Genomic DNA, 19,118 nt, shown 5'->3' with positions numbered 1-19,118 from the left:
TATTGCACCCAAGGCTACACTTATTGTTTGACTGTTATTACTATTGATAGTATATTGTGTATTGTATTGGTATTATTCTATTGTGCACTGTTGAGAGGTAGCTAAGCATTTAATTGTACGTTAACAGCTGTATCCTGTGTATATGATAAATAAACTTTGATTTGATTTGAAATGTTTTGGGCCATGGACCTACACAAACCTTTTTGACCAGTAGATGGGGCAGGATACTATTATTCAAATTAGCTACGATCCTATGAATGCATAGTCTGTATCACGTCTCTTCTACAGACATATTTATTCAACCTGTGAATGCAAATTTTTTGTTTCATTTTTATGAAATCATTAGAAAGCACTTACAAATGATTACCCTCTCTCTCTCAACAGCAGACTACTACTTACTACAAGCTATCGGAGATGCACACAACACGTAATGCATTCAAAACTCAAACTGGATGAAAATGATTGACGGCTGACGGGTCGTTGTCATTTCTGGGAACGTGGGGGGGCTGTTGCTGTTTTGTGTGACGTCATGGCGTCAGTGTCATTGGCTGGCAAACTGAGTAATTTTGACCTGAATCTCATCTCATAGCAAAGCCAAGGGAACAGCCCCCGTTTGAAAACACGGTTGTATGTATTGTCCAAGACCGTATGTAGCCGTGTGTATTGTCCTGTAATCAATGCAAGGTGTCTTAATACCAACCAGGAAAAAACGAAGTCTTTATTTTTTTAAGGGACTTTTGCAATAATGAGGCAAGATATGATCTGCCGCATCTCAAAAACGGAAAGCTAGCTAGCGTTTGCTACCTTTGACGTTAGCTCGTTGCTTGGAGAGGTCGGAGTGTCTGGTGCTGTAGCATATTATTAGCAAAATAGCTAGCTGACATTACTATTGTGTGCTGTGTTCCTTTTTGATCGGTCCTCGCATCATCTCAAAAAAGCATTCAAGGTAAGGAGATCTCACTATATAGCAAGATTTATTGTTCATTACAGCTGGTTGGCGACAACAAGTTGTTCGTGAAAATGAAAGCATACATGATTTATTAGATGGCTAACTAGCTAGCCATTGATCAGCAGGGGACCTACAACATTCGGATACAAGTTGGTCCGAATTAGCTGTCCTCACTGAAAGGCAGCTTGTGCTTTGGGTTTGGGTGCCTTGGCAAAAGTCAAACTGGTGATCAATGCAAACAAACTGTCAGCCAGCTAACTGAACGTAGGGGTTGATTATTTCTGCTAGAACTACGACCTAGTCCTAGACCTTAAGCTTCAGTTTGCCAAGGAAGCTATGTCACCTTGCCATTGCTACATGTGTTGTTGAGTGACATGTTTTCATGTCTACAGGTGGACCACCATTCTCCTCTCATGCCCATCCAACGCACATTCTTAGCAACTCCTTGGGGCAACTTGCAATGTGTGCAATCAAACCAGGGGTAACAAGGAGGTGCTAGTGGCCATTCCGGAAAGTACCAAAGTTTACAGTAATTTGAGAGCAGATAGCTAGCTACATGAGTTGCTACCCCCCCCCCCCCCGGCAGGTGCATCTGTTTTTGGTCATGTTAAGGTGTTTAGAGGTGACATTTCTCATGAACAGCCATGTTCCATCAAAGGGAAAAACACCCAAAGCTTTAAACTCTAGAGGGGGGAACTAGAGTGGGCTACGCAGCGTTGGACTGACACGTAAACCTTCTGTCTTTCCATCTGCAGAGGCTGTTGGACATTGAACGTTTGTTGTGCCGAGGCCTATACGTTGCTTGGACGTGCAGTGAAGGTTTAGCATTCGTCCCTGAGCGGACTTTCGGGCAAAGGCAAGGCAGAGGTCTGTGGCAGGACAGGGTTACCATGGCGACGGGAGAGGGGGCGCGGGGAAATCAATAAAGGCACACAGGGAGTGTTGGGTTCGCTTGTGAAACAGTGGGACTGTTTTTTGGAGAGTGTCCTCGTAGGCAGAGTACACACACACACACACACACACACAGACAAGGTTTCATTTACATTTACATTTTTGGCATTTAGCAGACGCCTTTATCCAAAGCAACTTACCACAAATACATTTGTCTAAGTAAGTGAATCATCTATCCATCAGTCATCATAAAAAAAAAGTAATCTATGCTAGGACCAGGGGCCGTTGGCAGTCACAATGCTAAAGAAGAAGTAAGAATTACCTTTCTTTTTTTTTTACAGTAGAGATTTGACAGTATTTTATAGTAGAGAAACAGTACAGAAAAGAGGGGGGCAGTGGGGATGAAGAGGCCTTTAGGAGGGACAGTTAAGATGTAGCCTGAAGAGATGGGTCTTCAATCTACGGTGGAAGATAGGTAGTGACTCTGCAGTCCTGACAGCAGTGGGAAGCTTGTTCCACTAGCGGCGCGCCGGGACAGTGAAAAGCCGTGACCGAGAAGCATGACTGTTGCATCCAGGCAAAGGCGGCGGAGCCAGGCGGCCAGCCGAGGTGGAAGAGCGGAGTGATCGGGCAGGGGTTTGGGGCCTGACCATTGCTTGCAAGTGGGGAGGGGCTGTTCCCTTTGCCGCCCGGTAGGCGAGAACCAGGGCCTTGAATCTGATGCAAGCTGCTACCGGGAGCCAGTGAAGGGTGTAAAGGAGGGGGTTGACATGGGAGAATTTGGGGAGATTGAACACCAGACGAGCGGCAGCATTCTGGATGAGCTGCAGAGGTCTGATGGCGGAGGCGGGGAGTCCGGCCAAGAATGCGTTGCAGTAGTCAAGGCATTAGTCTTATCTGGTGAGGAATGGGCATATCCTTCTGATGTTGTAGAGGAAGAATCTACAGGGGCGTGCGTGCTGTTGCTGTGATGTTCGCCGCACAAGATAAGTGGCTGTCTGGGACGTGTTCTCTACTGTGATTTGATAAACCAGAGACTGAGTGTAGCGCAGTGTGTTTGGGAGGAGTGGTAGCAGTGTTGGCAAGAGGTTGAGAGAAAGAGCTGCTAATGTCATCAACCTTCTTTTCAAAGTAGGTGACAAAGTCATCCGCAGACAGGGAGGAGGGAGGAGGGAGGAGGGGGAGGAGGAGGGGGAGGGTTGAGGAGGGAGGAAAATGTGGAGAACAGTTTCCTTGGGTCAGAGGCAGAGGATTGAATTTTGGAATGGTAGTAAGAAGCTTTAGCAGCTGATGCAGATGATGTGTAGTTGAGGAGGAGAGAGAGATAAGGTTTTAGGTCATCAGGGAGGCCGTTTTTCTTTTCAGACGTTTTTTTCCTTTCAGCTGCCCGGAGCTCTATTCTACAAGCTTGCAGGGTTTCAGACAGCCAAGGAGAGCGTGGAGAGGATCATGCTGGCCTTGAGGTCAGTGGACAGAGTCGAAGGATGAGGAAAGAGTGGACAGGAGGGTGGAGGAGGCTGCATCAGTGGATAGAAGAGAGAAGGATTCCACAGAGGGTAGGGAGGAGGATAAGACAGGAAGAGAAAGCGGTGAGGGAGAGGGTACGCAGGTTGCGCCGAGATGATACAATGTGGGTAGAGACTGACTGGGAGGGGGTGGATTTGAGGGGAAGGGAGGAGGATGCAAAATGATGATCACAAACTGGAAGAGGGGTGACACCAAGGTTTCCTTGGTGGAGACGGCTAGGCTGTAGCAAGCTGGGGATGAGCTGGGGATCAAAATCTCACAGAGGTGTCGTAGGCACATGCTAGTCCATTGTAGAGGGGATACCAGCAGACTGAAAAGTAGCTTGATCTAACATATTATTCTAATGCCTTCCATGCTCCCCTTAAAGAGATCGACTTCGCTCCATGAAGATAAAGCTTAATCATTTAGGAGATGAAATCTCTGCAACGTACAAAGTGAGCTGGGAATCCTAGCTCACTTCGTACTGGAATATCGTGTCAATATAATACACGGGTTTCTGCACCTCCACTAGAATAACTGCACACGCCATTTTTCACCAAATTACTTGACTTGCTGACAGGGGAGTTACTTGTTGGTGGTGTCGAGTGTGGGAAGGAATGAGTGTAATTTTCTGTGGGTGTGTGTGGTTATCGTCTTTATTGAGACTGAGAGTATGTCTGAGGTCATCTTTGCTTAGTGTCTCTTAACTGAATTTCTGTGTGTGTGTGTGTGTGTTTGAGGGGGCAGGGCACAAGGCAGGGCGTTGTATCGTTAGCAACAGCAATCTGAACAAAAGCACTGTTGTTGCAGGATCATGTGACGTGTGTGTGTGTGTGTGTGTGGGTTCCACCCTCGTCATGTGATCTGGGGGGAGGGCTCGAACTCAAAGTGCTGAGTCGCTCTGAGAGGCTCCTTCCACCGCATGGAGCAGACAGACAGACAGACAGACAGACAGACAGAGAGAGAGAGAGAGAGAGGGATGGAAAGAGAGCTGGAGAGATAGAAAGAGGGAGAGAAAGGAAACAGATGGAGAGATGCACTAAAAATGGTTCTGCTATGCAGCAAGACCACATTTCTCCCTCTCTCTTCAACCCTCCTGCCCACCCCCCTCTTCCTTTACCTTGTTCAAAGACAGCTACAGTGGAAGCTCCTTGATTTATGCCATAGATAGATGATTTTGGGGCAGGGTGGACTGGCTCAGGTTGTTCCTTTCCCGGGTATGTTGGAGTCCTTTGGAATATTGGATGACGTTCTGGATGAATGCAGGATTCCGAGTGGTCATGAGATCCAGTGAGTCACCCACCCTGGGCTGGGAATAGAATCATGGTCTGTGCTTGTTCCTCCTTGGTAAGTGATTGAGGACTGTTTCATCAGGTAGTTTTAGTCTCACTCATTTGGTACGGGTAACAGTGACATTAGGTTCGGCTTAAAGTTAACTGCTTTGATCTCACGGTCTTTGATCTCATTTGACTTCTCGAATGGTATCAGTACTGTCATTTTCTGGGCTTAAATGGATGCCCAGTTGGGCGTACAAGAGTGTTTTTCAGTTGTTTAATTTTGCTTTTTTTCTGTTGACTCCTTGGAGGTTTTGTTGTCTCTGCCCCCCCCCCCCCCCCCCCCACCCTCTCTCTATTGTGACATGGCAGCCTGCAGCCTACAGCCTGCACCCTGGCTAGTCCTGTAATACTTGTTTGATTGTAGAATGACTCATTTGTGAGTCTTGTGTGCTTTAAGATAATCTGTTCCAAGGTAGTGTAGGTACACACATATGTGTGTGTGTGTGTGTGTGTGTGTGTGTGTGTGTGTGTAACTTTCACAGGTGTCAAGGACAAACAAAATACTGCACACTCGTTTTGTTTCGATGCTCCAGCAATTGAAAAGTGTATAAGTGTTTGGAGCTTAATGGGTCTTGATCAGGCGTGAGAAGAACAGGCAGGTGGTCCACCTTTACACCTGAGACAACCATATCCAGCCTATGTGGAACACCTCCTAGCCAGTTAGCATGGTGCAGCAACAGAGAACATGAGCCAAGGCTTTAAGGTGTGTGAGGCCTGATGACTTTCTGTGGCGTGTTTTCTGAAATGAGTTCAGGTGGTTTGCTTTGAAATGTCAGGTTTCAGGCTGGCTTAAAGTGTTGATATATCAATAAATTACAACATTAAAAGCAAAGAAAAGCCTTCTTCTCTTCCTACTTCTTCTTCAAAGAAAAGCGTCTCTCTGCAAGACTTTTTGGGTTTGCACCACAGCTCAACTCTCTCTTTTTGCTTGGTGCAGTAACCTTTACTACATTATAGGAAAATGGATAGAAAGACGGGGGAGAGACAGAGAGCTGTCTTCAACGACTGGCTTTCCATTCGCAGATTGCGTCCTTCTAATTAAGTTCTCGTCCACGGTGATCAACTTAGTGCCAACGTTTTCCATCGACCAAACTGAAATGGAAAATTGCGGAGACTGCAGCCTTCAAGGACTTGAGGCTACACACACACACACAGAGAGGCATGGAACGTTCCGTGGAGAATAGGCCCCGCCTAGTCCATTCTGTTATGTGACCACGCCCACTAGATGGCACGCAGTGTGGCACCAGGCTACAGAGAGGGCAAGGTGTCTGGACAGACGCATGCAGTGTTAAGGTTTGCAGTAGATTAAAACACATGGGTCACCTCTGCCCCCTCTCAGATTGACCAGTTGACCAGTTGTCTTGAGCAGTGTTAGTCTGCGTCAGACTGAAACCGGTCTGTTGGTTTCCAGATCAGTCTGCTCTCTGTTGAATAATTGAGGAGAGGATTTCCATTAGCACTGGTTCCAGGCCTGCCCCTACGGTGCCTGGAACACCACACCAACCCGTCTCATCAATTATGCAGTGCTTATGACTTTAGTAGAATCTTCTTTCTGCATGTATTTCCCAAGTGAGGAAATGGCTGGCTGGATGCAGCGTGTTGCTCAATTCCAAATTAACTCCATATCACCAACCCCGAGGCACTTCATAAAAAGGGTGTGTGGGTGAGACTGACTGACTGGCTGACTAACTAAAGGGACAGTGTAAGGAAGCAGGATGTGGATGAGCATGTTTGTGATGCTATGGGCCTAGCTTGGTTTGTGTTCTAGACAGGGCAGTGTTACATTCAAAGGAAGGAAATGCACTGTTTGGTTTGCATCCTCAACAATGAAGGCGTCTCCCCCTTACTGCGTTTGTGTGTGTGTGTTGGAGAGCAAGTGAATATTTGTGAGTGTGTGTGTGTGTCCATTCTTCCTTTATCTGGAGACTGATCGTTCCTCCCTGGTGCGCACAGGAGCGGGAAACGAAGGCCCTGTGGCCCTCGCCAACTGTTGCCATGGTGTCAGCAAGCAAGCGTTTCTGTAGGACACTCTGTCCTTCGACAGAGGGGAGGGTATCTGAGTCAACTTCCTGTTTTGGTTCTCACTTCCCCTTTCAATAGAAAGGAACGTCCTGCAGGCGAGAGCCAGGAGATGGGTGGGGAGTTGGGAGTAGGCCTCACTGAAACCTGGGACTCGGTTTAGATGGAGGGCTGCGGACGGTTCAGTTGCTCAGGGGTGGGAGTGAATGTGCACATTGGACAGCTTAGGTGGTGTGTGTGTGTGCGCGCGTGTGCGTGTGTGTGTGTGTGTGTGTGTGTGTTGGAGAGATGTTGGGTTAGTCTCGTCTGTTTCCGTTTATCTGAAATGCACTTTGAGATCCCAGTAAACAGATGACGCACAGTCCATCACAACCATTGTCGTGTGTCATTATCACTTAACCAGGTCGTTACAGAAAAATATAATTGTTTTTGAGGGAGTCACCATCAGGCTAAAAAGGTTCAATAAAACTTCCCGTCTTTTCCAGTGCTCTGGACTTTGCTGGCTGAAGTACCGGAGGCCACCACCCAGAGGCGCCAGAGCGAGGGGGGCTGGCAGTGATTCTGGGGTGGAGGGGCATGCGACATGACCTCAGTGGTGCTCGTTGACAGCGGAGGAGCGGTGGTGGAGTATGTCACCGCTGTGGAGGACCCTCAACAGGTGAGAGAGGATGAGGCTGCATTCCAATACTTTCACACACACCCAATTCCTTGGCCAAATCTCAAAAGTCTTTCCTTGCTTCTTTGCGTCCTCTATCCTCCCCTGTCTCCTCAAACCCGTCGGAGGAGACGGTCTGAGGCTCCTCTGAGAAGGAAGCGAGGAGTGAGCTGAAGAGGAATTGAGGAAGGACTTTTGAGATTCGAACCTTGTCTCCTCAATGGCTTGTTGTCCTTTCTGAGCAAGTAGGAAAGGACTGGATATTGGGCTGTGTTCCAACACTCGTATACAGTCACTTCCTTTCCTTGTGTCCTTTACTTCCTAAGTACTGAAGAGCATTGGGGTTAGGACCATGTTCCAAATGACTTGCATACAATGGCTTCCCTAGGATGTTCACACAGGAAAGTGTTTGGTGTAAGATTAACCGGTTGTCTTTAACGGGGCTATTCTCCTTCTCCCCCCCCCCCCCCCCCCCCTCTCACTCTCTCTTTCTCTCTGTCTCTCTTCCTTTCTCTCCATCGTCCTCTTTTTTTTTTGCTTCCTCCCCCATTCTCCAGGAGGACGAAGAGTGTGAGGTGGAGTATGAGTGTGAGGCAGAGGGGGAGTGTGAGGTGGAGGTGGAGGGGGAGGCGGAGGAGGAAGAGGAGGAGGAGGAGGGGGAGTACCAAGCAGTGATCGTGGAGGAGGTGCCCAGCGGAGGCGCACGGCTGGAGCAGTGCTTTGCCGCCCAGGTGTTGGTGTACGACGACGGGACCTACCTGATGCAGGAGGACGTGGGTGACGAGCAGGAGGTGGAGACGGAGGTGGAGACGGAGGTGGTGGAAACAGGTGAGACTGCAGGCACCGTGCAAGCACACTCACTCACTCACTCACTCACTCACGCAAACAGGTGAACCGACATGGAGCAGTGTTGCCCTCAGATTTTTCCTTAGGCAGGTTGCAGAGGCCCCTAAATCCACATCCATGGTTGCCATAACCAACATTTCGAATTGAGTTTTACGTAAGCCAAAATGTTTTAGGCAGGGCAAAACAGATCCAGGTGGGGAAACTCTGACAGAGAGACAGGTGAGAAGACACCCACAAACACGGTTTACGTAGTCATAGTATCGGGATAGGTGAGAGCTCCATGCACACAGGCGCACAATATGCATTAATAATATACAGTATACATAAAATATATATATATATATATATATATATATATATATATATATATATATATATATATATACACAATATATAGCACACACATGCTATAAATACATGCATACACACACACCAATTGAGAAAAGTAAGAACACAATGTCAGCAAAGTCGAAAGGACATATTCTACACGTATTCCCTTGTTAATGTTGACTATTTCGCCTATTCACCTGCACTTACCCATTGTCTCTCTATAAGAAATTCAGCGGTTTGTCCACATTTAACATGTACTGTAAGTCCGTTAGACACAGTCACTCTCAGCCACATGCTAGTAGACGCTGCCATCTTGTGGCTATTTAGTAGTATGTCAAATTGACTGTCATTTACAAGCGTGTTTAGAAACCTTTTATAAACTCTGATTTCAATGCAATCTGACCGTGATCGGTAATATCATCATCAAACTGGCAGGTATAGCGAGATCAAATCCCACCACACGGTTTAGAGATGTGGAAATACAAGGTATAGACTTCTGAATTAACAAATGACCAAGGGAGTATAGTCCATTACATTGTAATATGAGTCCTCCAAAAGTAAGTATTTAGACAATGTGTCTAAATACTATTTGAAAAAGGTATGCCTACTTTAGTTACTTTTCCTGTCAACTATACTTATTTTATTAATTTGTTATCTTTTGGAATCAATTCCTAGCTGATGTTGTTTATGTGAATGTCACTACAAGTCAAAGCCTAGCGAGGTGTTGGAATCAAGAAATTAGCCCATCAAAGTGGATTATCTGCTTTCTTGTTCCACTGCTCAGTACTTTGCTCTCGTCGTATTTGTGCTTCTGAACTACCGTCGGACTGTTTGGCGATGTCTTTTGTTTACTTTCATGTGTTAATGTCAGTGTTATCACAATGGTTTGATTGTGGTTTTAATGCATTGTTGTGCCACACAGTTCCCTAAAAGACACGCAAATTGAACTGAAATGCCAATCATTCGCCTTAATTTGCATTAGCAGAGGCGCACATGAAAACATTGTTCACGTTGTTTTTTAACGGTCGTTCGATTCATTGGGAACGATTTTCTTCCTGTTGACGTTCTGTTGACGTAAGAGCTCGGAGAGCGGAGGATTTCCTGTGTTCGGCGCGGAACGATACCTCCAGCAGTGGGGTTGTTGTGTGTTTGGCTGAATTTGAAGAGATTTCCTGTGGCGGCGGAGTGATCTGAGATTGTGGCTGCCTATGCATTTCAGTGTAAAGTCAATGTGAATCTGCAGCAAGGGAAGAACATGGCGACTTCACTGCATGAGGGACCCGCTAACCAACTCGATCTGCTCATCCGAGCAGGTAACGTAACGGAATTTATATAAAAACTCACTCTGTTATTGATAGTTGACGCGTTCTGTGAGTTTTTTCGGCGACCGCTGCGCCCCGATCCGTTAAGTAGTTTCGTGAAGTAATGGAGGGCAAATCAGGAAGTGATCACCTTGGCTAGCAACCTGCATGGCGCTCTCCCGATTTTCTTCATCCTTTCTTAAAATGTTTGGTGTATCGTTTGGCTATGCACACTGCAACATTAGACTGTAATCTGCACAAAGTGGCGTGTGCATAACGGGGTAGAGAGTTTCCACCTCAGTGTTTATGATAATAACGGGTAATTCAGGCAGACAGTTAGCCGCTGAGAAACCAGGAAGTGTAGAAGATGTGTTGTCTTTCCTACGTCTTTGCCACGCTGTCTGAGTCGGAAGGGCATGTGGATTTATTTTTTCCACTTTTAACAATAATACCGTGACACAAATCATGTAATTTCGTTTTATGATTTCCACACTATTTGTCATTTACAGTGCCATTAGTTGCGATGGTATTATTTCCACATACTGAAATACAACAAAATAAATATATATGGTTTTACAGTGTTGAATAACATGCCACTTACTACCTTATATGTCGCCTCTTATGTCGAAGATTGACAGAATTGGACGTGTGAAGGTTACTTGTGCGTTCATTGTGTATTTATTTTGTCCAAGTCTCGTTTTCTAACAGTCAGACAAGTCCCGTTATTTGAGCATGGGATAGCCATGGCGATTTAGTCTGTGAAGTGAGAATGGCTGCAACTAGTGCACTCATAATGATGTAGGATTTGGCTTTTCTCGAGAATGCAAATACAAATCTTGTCTCATTTGAGTTCCGTTTAACATATACATTCCGTGACTGACGAGAAATTCCATATTTTCTATTTGAAAAATCAGATTTTTCCAAGTATTTTTGGGCAATTTGATGGCGGAAGCGTTCCTATTCATCTAGGCGGGTATCTGTTTGATTGACAAGATGGATTGTCCAACGACGTCAGCGAGGTGTTTGAAAGCCCTCCTTGAGCGAATGAGCGTTCTGAGATGGGTGGGTCTTGAGCGGTGAGGTAGCCAATGGTATTCGGGGCGGGGATTGAGTGACGGGAAGATTTGAGTGCGTCTTCGAAGAGAACTGGAGGGAAAGGATGAGAGAGTGTAAATACGGAAGTCATAGGACAGCACTACTTTTTGTCGGACTTGCTATTCTCGACTCGGTTAAATAGTTCCAGCTTTTTCTTTCTAGTCTGTGGACAAAGTGTGATAACGTTGTTAATTGGATGCATATAAAAGCAATGTTTTGAAACAGTTGTAAACAATTGTTGTCTTTTTTTTTATCTGTAAATGACTCCATGGCATTTTGAAATTCAGATCAACAACAACCAAACTCGGGCTAACTACTTCCCAATGGATTAAAAAACGATTTAGACTTCACAGAAACTTAAATGTTAAGGCTAAACCTAAAGATTTAGTAGAGGATCGGTGTGGAATTCACATGTCAAAGTGCTGTTGACTGCTATGAACAGCCTGTCATTGGATTATTTCAGTATTCCTGCCTGGTTTCAAGGGCAGCTCAGCCAATGAAGTGGCTGTCGTGGTACACACTCTGGCCTGTCGTTGGCCTGGGTTAGGTTCTGAATGATAGGGGTTGGCCTAAACATAGCCCCTCTTCCCTGTGTCAGCCTCAGATAGCCAAACAAGGGCAGGGTAGAAGGCAACCTGATCCTGACTCCTGGTCCTGATGGACAACAACAGGTGCTCTGGGTCTCGTCTCTGAAGCCCCACAGACATACCACCACTCTAAAATGGCCTGGTTTCCTCGCCTCCTTCCCTTAACTGTCATTGACAGGTGAAAGGACTGGATAGGTTTCTGCCACACAGATGTTTGCTGTGAATCTTTGCAAATTCACAGTCATGACAAGGGCCTGGGGTTTTTCCTGGCCACATGAGCCGACCAGGAAAACTCTCGGCTCTAGTTGTATCCCGTAGCCTTGGCTCTGAGTTTTTCCTGGTCATGAACGGGAGAAAAAAAAACTTCTGACCCTTTTCATGAAGTGAAGGAGATGAGGAGAGGAGGCATTTAAGACTTTTGGGACACAGCCAGGATTAGGAGGGTTAGGCCATTTGATCCCTATAACTGTGCCAGGGTCATCTTGGCTGTGTAGGTCACAGTGGTTAAGAATAGGATTGGGGTATTTGGAGCTGATCCTAAATCAGTCAGGTTGGAGAAGATAATGACTCGAATCAAGAGAGGTCACTAGGGGGTGCCATTGAGTCAGAATGCTATCCACCAGTCAGAGGGCCACTGAGGGATGGTAAATGCGAAGTGGGATGCTTGGGATGGCCGGCTCTGACGTCCCCCCATTGAAGTTGAGATTTGAAATGGGTCGGGTTAAGGATTAGGTACTGGATTCTACCCTGAGGGATCCCTTTCCCTTTATGTGGATGGAGGGGATGGGATAACCTTTTTTGTGTGTGTGTGTGTGTGTTGTTTGAGGTGTTAGAGGTGTCAGTACTAAGTGTTAGTGTCTTCAACACCTGTCTTTTGAGTTCACAAGCAAAACAATGCTAACAGAAAGTCGCCAACATTAAACAAATGCACTATTTAAACGTAATGAAATGTGTCTTAAGTCACTGTACACTAACACACTTCACAGAAAGTGTGGCATCTGTATTAATGTGTGTGTGTGTGTGTGTGTGTGTGTGTGTGTGTGTTTCAGTGGAGGCGTCTGTCCATGGCACCAGTATCCACTGCTCAGACAAGACCATCGAGGCTGCGGAGGCTCTGCTACACATGGACTCACCGTCCAGCTACAGAGGAGACCGCAGCCCAGGTAACACACACACACACACACCCCATCCATCCAACCTCAGAGTACACTGCAGCCCATGTCTCTCTCAGACACACACACACACACACTCTCAAAACAAACTACTGTCCCCCTCAGACGTGTTTGTGACCACGCCAGACTTCATCCACGCCGCCATGCGTCCTGACGTAATGACGGAGACGGTGGTGGAGGTGTCCACCGAGGACTGCGAGGACTCCATGGAGGTCACCCTCATCGAGGACCCTGAGCCAGAGCCTGACTACGAGCCTGTCAAAAAGAAGAAAGGTTCGTCAGACGAGCATCCCATAATACTACCTGTAGTTACTATTGAATGAAAACAACTTTAAGTATGATCAGCACTCGGCCTATATTGTAAAAGGTCTTTGTAAAAGTGAGAAATACCCGGTAATACATCATTGGCCTCTGACTGAGAAAGCAAAGTAGTACTAATTTGCCTTATATGCTGCTCAGTGCAACTATTGTTTTATAACAATGTATGTCCCAGTTGGACTACCAGACAAAGAGCACCATCTAGTGGTAGATTAGATGAATCGCATTCTGCTCGATTCAAGCGTGTAAGCAAATTACTTCCTGTGTGTACATGACACACAACCACAACACACACAATTTTCATGTCTACTGAAGGCTGTGATTTTTCTGATTTTTGGTCATTTGGGGGTCAAAGTTCATTTGATTCTGTTTGAATAACTTTATTTGTCTCTTCCCCTGCAGCGGGGAGGAAGCCAAAGACGCACCAGCCAGCTGTGTCTAACGGTTCCCCTGACCTGGGGATAAAGAAGAAACCCAGAGAAGGGAAAGGTATGGCTGGCACACACACACACTTTCACACACACACACACACACACACACACACACACACACTTTCACACACACACAGGTCAATATTTATAAGCCTCATACTATGTTCTCTCTACTTCAGAAACAAAGGTATTTCACTTTACATGATGAATACAAAATAATCCATATCATTGAAGATAATGGCTTTACCACAGCTAGGTCATTACATTACATGTCACATGGACAACAGTAAACATACATCTCCCACTGCTTACAAAACCCTACCTGTTTCCCCTTTAAATGTGAAAAATACAGTGATAGGTTAGACTTCAGCTCTATGGTGAATAACACACACATTTGTCTTTGTGTTAGCAGGCAGCACCACCTACCTGTGGGAGTTCCTGCTGGACCTTCTCCAGGACAAGAACACCTGTCCCAGGTACATCAAGTGGACCCAGAGGGAGAAGGGCATCTTCAAGCTGGTGGACTCCAAGGCCGTGTCCAAGCTGTGGGGCAAGCACAAGAACAAGCCTGACATGAACTACGAGACCATGGGCAGGGCACTCAGGTGAGGGCTGCTGCTGTGTGGGTGTGAGGGAGAGATTGGGTGGGTGGGTTGGGTTTGTTGTGTGTGAAGGGGGTATGAGCTGTATGTGTGTGCACTGTTAGTACACGCTCCAATAGTTCTGCTTTAAAAAGGCAACCTCTGTCTCCGAAAACTTAGACAAGTATGTTTTCTCCATCCTGATCCTGGAGAGCCACGTTGCTACCAGGTTTTTGACCCAGCTCAGCGCTGATGCACCTGATTCAGCAATCATGTTTTTTGAAGATCAGTTGATTAGTTAAAATCCGGTGTGATGGCACTAGGCTGGAACACAAACCTGGACCCACTGTGGCTCTCCAAGGCCCAAGATTGAGTATCACTGGTCGCGATTGTTCTATATCAATGGTTCTGAGGTTTAACATTCGTTTTTCTCCCCCCACTCTCCCTCCCCAGGTACTACTACCAGAGAGGGATCCTGGCCAAGGTGGAAGGCCAGCGATTGGTCTATCAGTTTAAAGAGATGCCCAAGAACATTGTGATCATCGACGACGACAAGGCTGACCCCGGCTCAGACGATCTGATTGGCTCAGAGAATTCGTACGAGAGAGTCCTGCCCTCGTCCGAGACGATACTCCACGCGGCGGAACTGTCGAAGATGCCTGGCATTCTGAGGGGCAGGACGAGAACTGTCGTCCATGCCCCCGTTGCCAAGGGCAACAGGGCTGTGGTCGGAGGAGGGGCGATGACGGTGGCGGGGGTGCCGAGGATAGTGACCGTTTCCACGGCGCAGGACGGAATCCAGACACAGCATACTCACACGGCCATCATCCCTACTGCATCTGGACCGAGGTGAGACACACACACCACACACACACACACACACACACACACCACACACACAAATCACTGCTTATGTAAAAGACCTTTGCTGGGTTACAGACTGACAGATGGACTCTAGATACTACAGAGAGCGGGCTTTTTCTTGCATAGAGAATCTTTGGGCTGTCCACTGTAACAATAATAACGTTTTTTTTTTTTTTGGAAAATTCATAAAATTGCCCAGAAAACAGTGAGACACAACTGTGACGGTGGTGGTTATTGAGGGGAAACCTTGAGAGTTGCAGTCAATAATTTGAATTGAAAAGTTAGGTTGACGCAATTGGAGGTGTGCATATAACGTTAGTGTCCATATTTGTTTGTTTTATAGATTGATCATTTAGCACAAGAGCCAGATTTGATGAAGCAAGGTGAAGTGTGGTCTTCAAAGCACACAAATTCAATAATAGTTTACCAGTTTTATGTATTTTTGTAATTAACATACATTAAATGCAATTTAAGTGGTTTTGAATGTGGCACCATTAAATCACTGTAGTGAGCAGCAAATTAGGGTTGAGGAGCAGGAAAACACACAGGCTCTGGAGGGGGGACAGAGCCAGGGAGAGGGAGCAAGGAACAGCCGTCTTGACCAAATGAGGGACAGGGATGAGCATGAGGATTGGAATATTTTATAAGGGATTTATTGATATACTGATCGAACAACATGGATAATAAAATGGAAAATGTCGATTTTTATTTTTTCTTTAACCAACTAGCTGGGAAGAATAGACCAGACAACTACATTTTAACTTATTTCTTTGGATACATTAAGGCTTATAATTCAGGTTTAATAATTCTACAGCAGGGATGTAAAACCAGCTGGAGGACCACCACATCATTGTGTTTTGAGTGTATGCCTACCTACTTTGTCAAACTAACTGTCCTTGATTCAGGTCTACCATTCATTTCAAGCCACAAGAATTGACCATTCTTGTTCCATTCTTGACCATTCCCTTGGATACCCCCTAGTAGCCATGACTCTGCCCCCATGCCCACCCTCCCCACATAAGCCCCTTTTTGAGCCAGGAAAAACCCTGAGAGAGACAGACAGAAGTATATTAACTACCTCAAACTTTATTAGGAGTGCCAGGAGTCTGTATTCACATTGGCTGGCGCTGTTCTGTTTTCGTCTCCAAGGACGGTGCGAGTCGCTATGCAGGTCCCTGTGGTCATGACAACGTCGTTGGGCCAGAAGATCGCCACGGTTGCCATGCAGCAGGCGGCGGGGACGGCGGGAGCCCAAACACACACCACCCTCCTCACCAGCGCGTCACCTATTGGCACGGCAACGGGCAATGTCAACTCGCAGCAGAAGGTGTGTTTAACCACAGTTGGTTAGTTTATGCATCGGAAAAAACTCAGTTGGATGAACGATGGCCAGTATTCATTAACCATGTTTGCACAAGGTAACAGGGAGGTTGCTTCACTTAGGCCGTGACTGAACGTTGATACTGCAACCTATTTGGTATTAAATGTTACGTTAGTTTAGTATGTTTTTTTACAAGTGTTTTTTTTACAGTTTTTGGGGAGAATAATCACATACATGTGGAAAATGTCTGGCCCCCCTGCAAATAACATTTTGTGAATCTGGCTACTCTAAGAATATAGTTGAATAGCCCTGGTATATAGTATGTATTTCTCGTAATCAGAAGGCAGTATGAACGATTTGGCATAGAACTAGAATCAACTGATGCCATAGAACTAGAATCAACTGATGCCATAGACCTAGAATCAACTGATGCCATAGACCTAGAATCAACTGATGCCATAGACCTAGAATCAACTGATGCCATAGACCTAGAATCAACTGATGCCATAGAACTAGAATCAACTGATGCCATAGAACTAGAATCAGGGTTACTGACTTGTTCTTGTTAACTTCTTCTGACTTGATGGAACTGTTTCTGACCATGCCTCCGTCTCTTGTTCAGGTGATGATCCAGACCATTCCCACCATGGTGCCCGCCACGGCCGAGAACGGAGACAAGATCACGGTCCAGCTCGCCAAGATCATCACCATCCCCGCCCACCAGTTTGCCCAGTGTCAGCTGCAGCCCAAATCCGGCTTCGGGGGCTCCCCGACGGGCATCAGCCTGCTCGGCAGCCCCCTGACCGTCCGGGCGCTGACGCCCGTCTCCATGGCCCCGGGAACACAAGTCATGAGACTGGCGATGCCCACCCAACACACACAGCACCTGGTTTCGCAGTCAGGAAGTGGCGGAGCGGTGGTCACCGTGACGACGGCCAATCAGACGACGTTGCCGGCAGCGCCTCGCATCGTCAGCGGCATCATCAAGAGTACGGACATCGTGGTCAGAGGAGGTGGGGGGGGGGAGCAGCATGCGACGGTGCAGGTCCAAGCGGTCCCGGTCCAGACCGTTCGTGTTCAGACGGAGAGGCGGGGGGGCAGTCCGAGCCAGGAGTTGGAGATAATCCCGGTCATCGTCCAATCGGACGAGGGTTCCCCCACTTTCATCAAATCAGAGGAGCCGGAGTGTTGAAAGCAAAGTGATGGGGGATCACTTCACGGACACACCCAAACCTAACAATACCCCCCTCGCACCATTGTCCCCATACCAGCCGACCCGTTTCACCTCATCCTGGCCCCCCCTCGGATCTGCTGTCCCTTGTTAGAGGGGGGGGGGCTAGCATGTACAGTTTTGCCCAGATACAAATTCTTTTTATAACCGACAACAGTCTGAGAGACTTTAAAGACTCTGCAAGCTCTATTTTTACCCCAAAATCAACCCTACCGCCACCCAAGACCCTTTCTTGACTGACTAGGGGTCTTGAACCACAGTTCCTATTCTTCCAGAAGAAACATACATACTTTACAACCCTCCCCCACCCCCCCGCCCCCCAACATAGGAACCCAACTTGCAATGACTTTTAAAAAAGACTCCTCCAGAAAAGGGACCAAGTTTAATCACTCACTACATGTTTGTTACTAGCTGAAACTCAAACAGACAATACACTACAAAAAAGGCAAATTTAGAAACAACCAAATGTGAACCGGCAAGGGAAAGAGACGTGGGGGGAAAAAATATGCGCTTTGTTACATTTTGTATAGAACTTTCTTTTGTTGTTATTTTGCGTTGACAACGGAAAACCAGCAATTTGTTCGACTATCACTGTGCGAGTCTAGTATGGCGGCGTCCGGTGCTACGCGAGTCCTATGCACACGAGAGGGATTTCGGAACGATCAAGGGCTATTCCAGGAATAGCTCTTAGAAGGGAAGCGGTGAGGACAAAGGGACTTAATATGTATATATCAACTATACAGTTTACGGAATTAAAAAAAACTAAACAGCCTTAGACTAATTTGATCTATTTTTTTCATTGTTTATAAGCTGATCTAGCTTTTTGTGTTGCGCTATTTTTGTTTCCTTTTGATACCTTGTACCAAGCACAGTGTTATTAAAGATATGGCAACACATATTTGTATTATATTTTCCAGCCCAGGTCAGGCTATATGGGTTGGTCCTAGTTGGCTTTTGGCCATAGATGTATGTTTTTCCTGGGCATGTCACATAGTCAGGTAAAAATTCGGGGCCTACCCATCATTACTGATTGGGGTGCCTGGAGCTGCCATTTTTGGTCTAATTTCTTTCTGGTAGATTGGAAAACAAAAGGTCAATTGGCAGCATGGGTATTTTCACCACAGTTGTGGCTCTGCCACCTACATTTCCTTTGCATTTTGCTTTTTCTTAGTAATCTAAAGAGGGAGAAAGAGATGTTCGCGTTCAGACTGAACTAGTTTGTATATTCAACATTTGAAGTATATTCTATTTTGTTGTACTCTTGTTTCAAAGTGTATTCAAGTAGATTTTACTGAAATATAAAAACATTTGAAACAAGTGTGTTGTTTTGTCCTATTATCCATGAAGCTTTGCAGAGACTTGTGCTTTCAAAAGCAAGCTCTGATAGCAGAAGCAGTTAAAAGGGTAGTCTGCAGTGTTTTAACGATAATGGTGGACAAACTTGTACGAGGATAGCGTGGCACTACTTTCTTATCATAATTCATTTGACATAACCATGTGAAAGAATATTGATGGTAGGTATATAATGTAATTGAGTTGCAATGTATTGATGTATTAGTATATCTACCAACTTGTGCCAATGTTACCGAAAACTAAAAGAAAGTAGGTTCTCAGTTGCCAAAAAAAAGTATAGAAAAAAAAGAATAGAAAAGTATAGATTTTCCACAAACTCCCGCTGGAAGGC

The 19,118-nt window shown here is 46.1% G+C and overlaps 1 protein-coding gene across 8 annotated transcripts; it reads left to right on the top strand.

The window, feature by feature from the left end:
• Nucleotides 1-675: 675 nt before the first annotated feature.
• On the top strand, nucleotides 676-18,751 carry LOC310821074 (ETS-related transcription factor Elf-2-like). 8 transcript variants are annotated; one of them, XM_083692932.1, is made up of 10 exons: nucleotides 676-946; nucleotides 7,188-7,360; nucleotides 7,915-8,185; nucleotides 12,566-12,679; nucleotides 12,794-12,961; nucleotides 13,409-13,495; nucleotides 13,847-14,042; nucleotides 14,472-14,867; nucleotides 16,032-16,209; nucleotides 16,826-18,751. In XM_083692932.1, exons 2-10 carry the CDS (start codon nucleotides 7,286-7,288, stop codon nucleotides 17,393-17,395), a joined length of 2,055 nt encoding a protein of 684 aa, XP_083549058.1. In that variant the 5' UTR covers nucleotides 676-946; nucleotides 7,188-7,285; the 3' UTR covers nucleotides 17,396-18,751. The 8 variants fall into 8 exon arrangements, with proteins under 8 accessions (XP_083549058.1, XP_083549060.1, XP_083549061.1 ...); XM_083692934.1 differs by lacking the exon at nucleotides 676-946 and adding an exon at nucleotides 2,601-2,740; XM_083692935.1 differs by lacking the exon at nucleotides 676-946 and adding an exon at nucleotides 3,216-3,303.
• Nucleotides 18,752-19,118: the final 367 nt, after the last annotated feature.

This window comes from Argentina silus (genome assembly GCF_951799395.1).
Source record: "Argentina silus genome assembly, chromosome: 21".
In the NCBI taxonomy this organism is placed as follows: Eukaryota; Metazoa; Chordata; class Actinopteri; order Argentiniformes; family Argentinidae; genus Argentina; species Argentina silus.
This window is presented reverse-complemented; position numbering and strand designations above follow the sequence as displayed.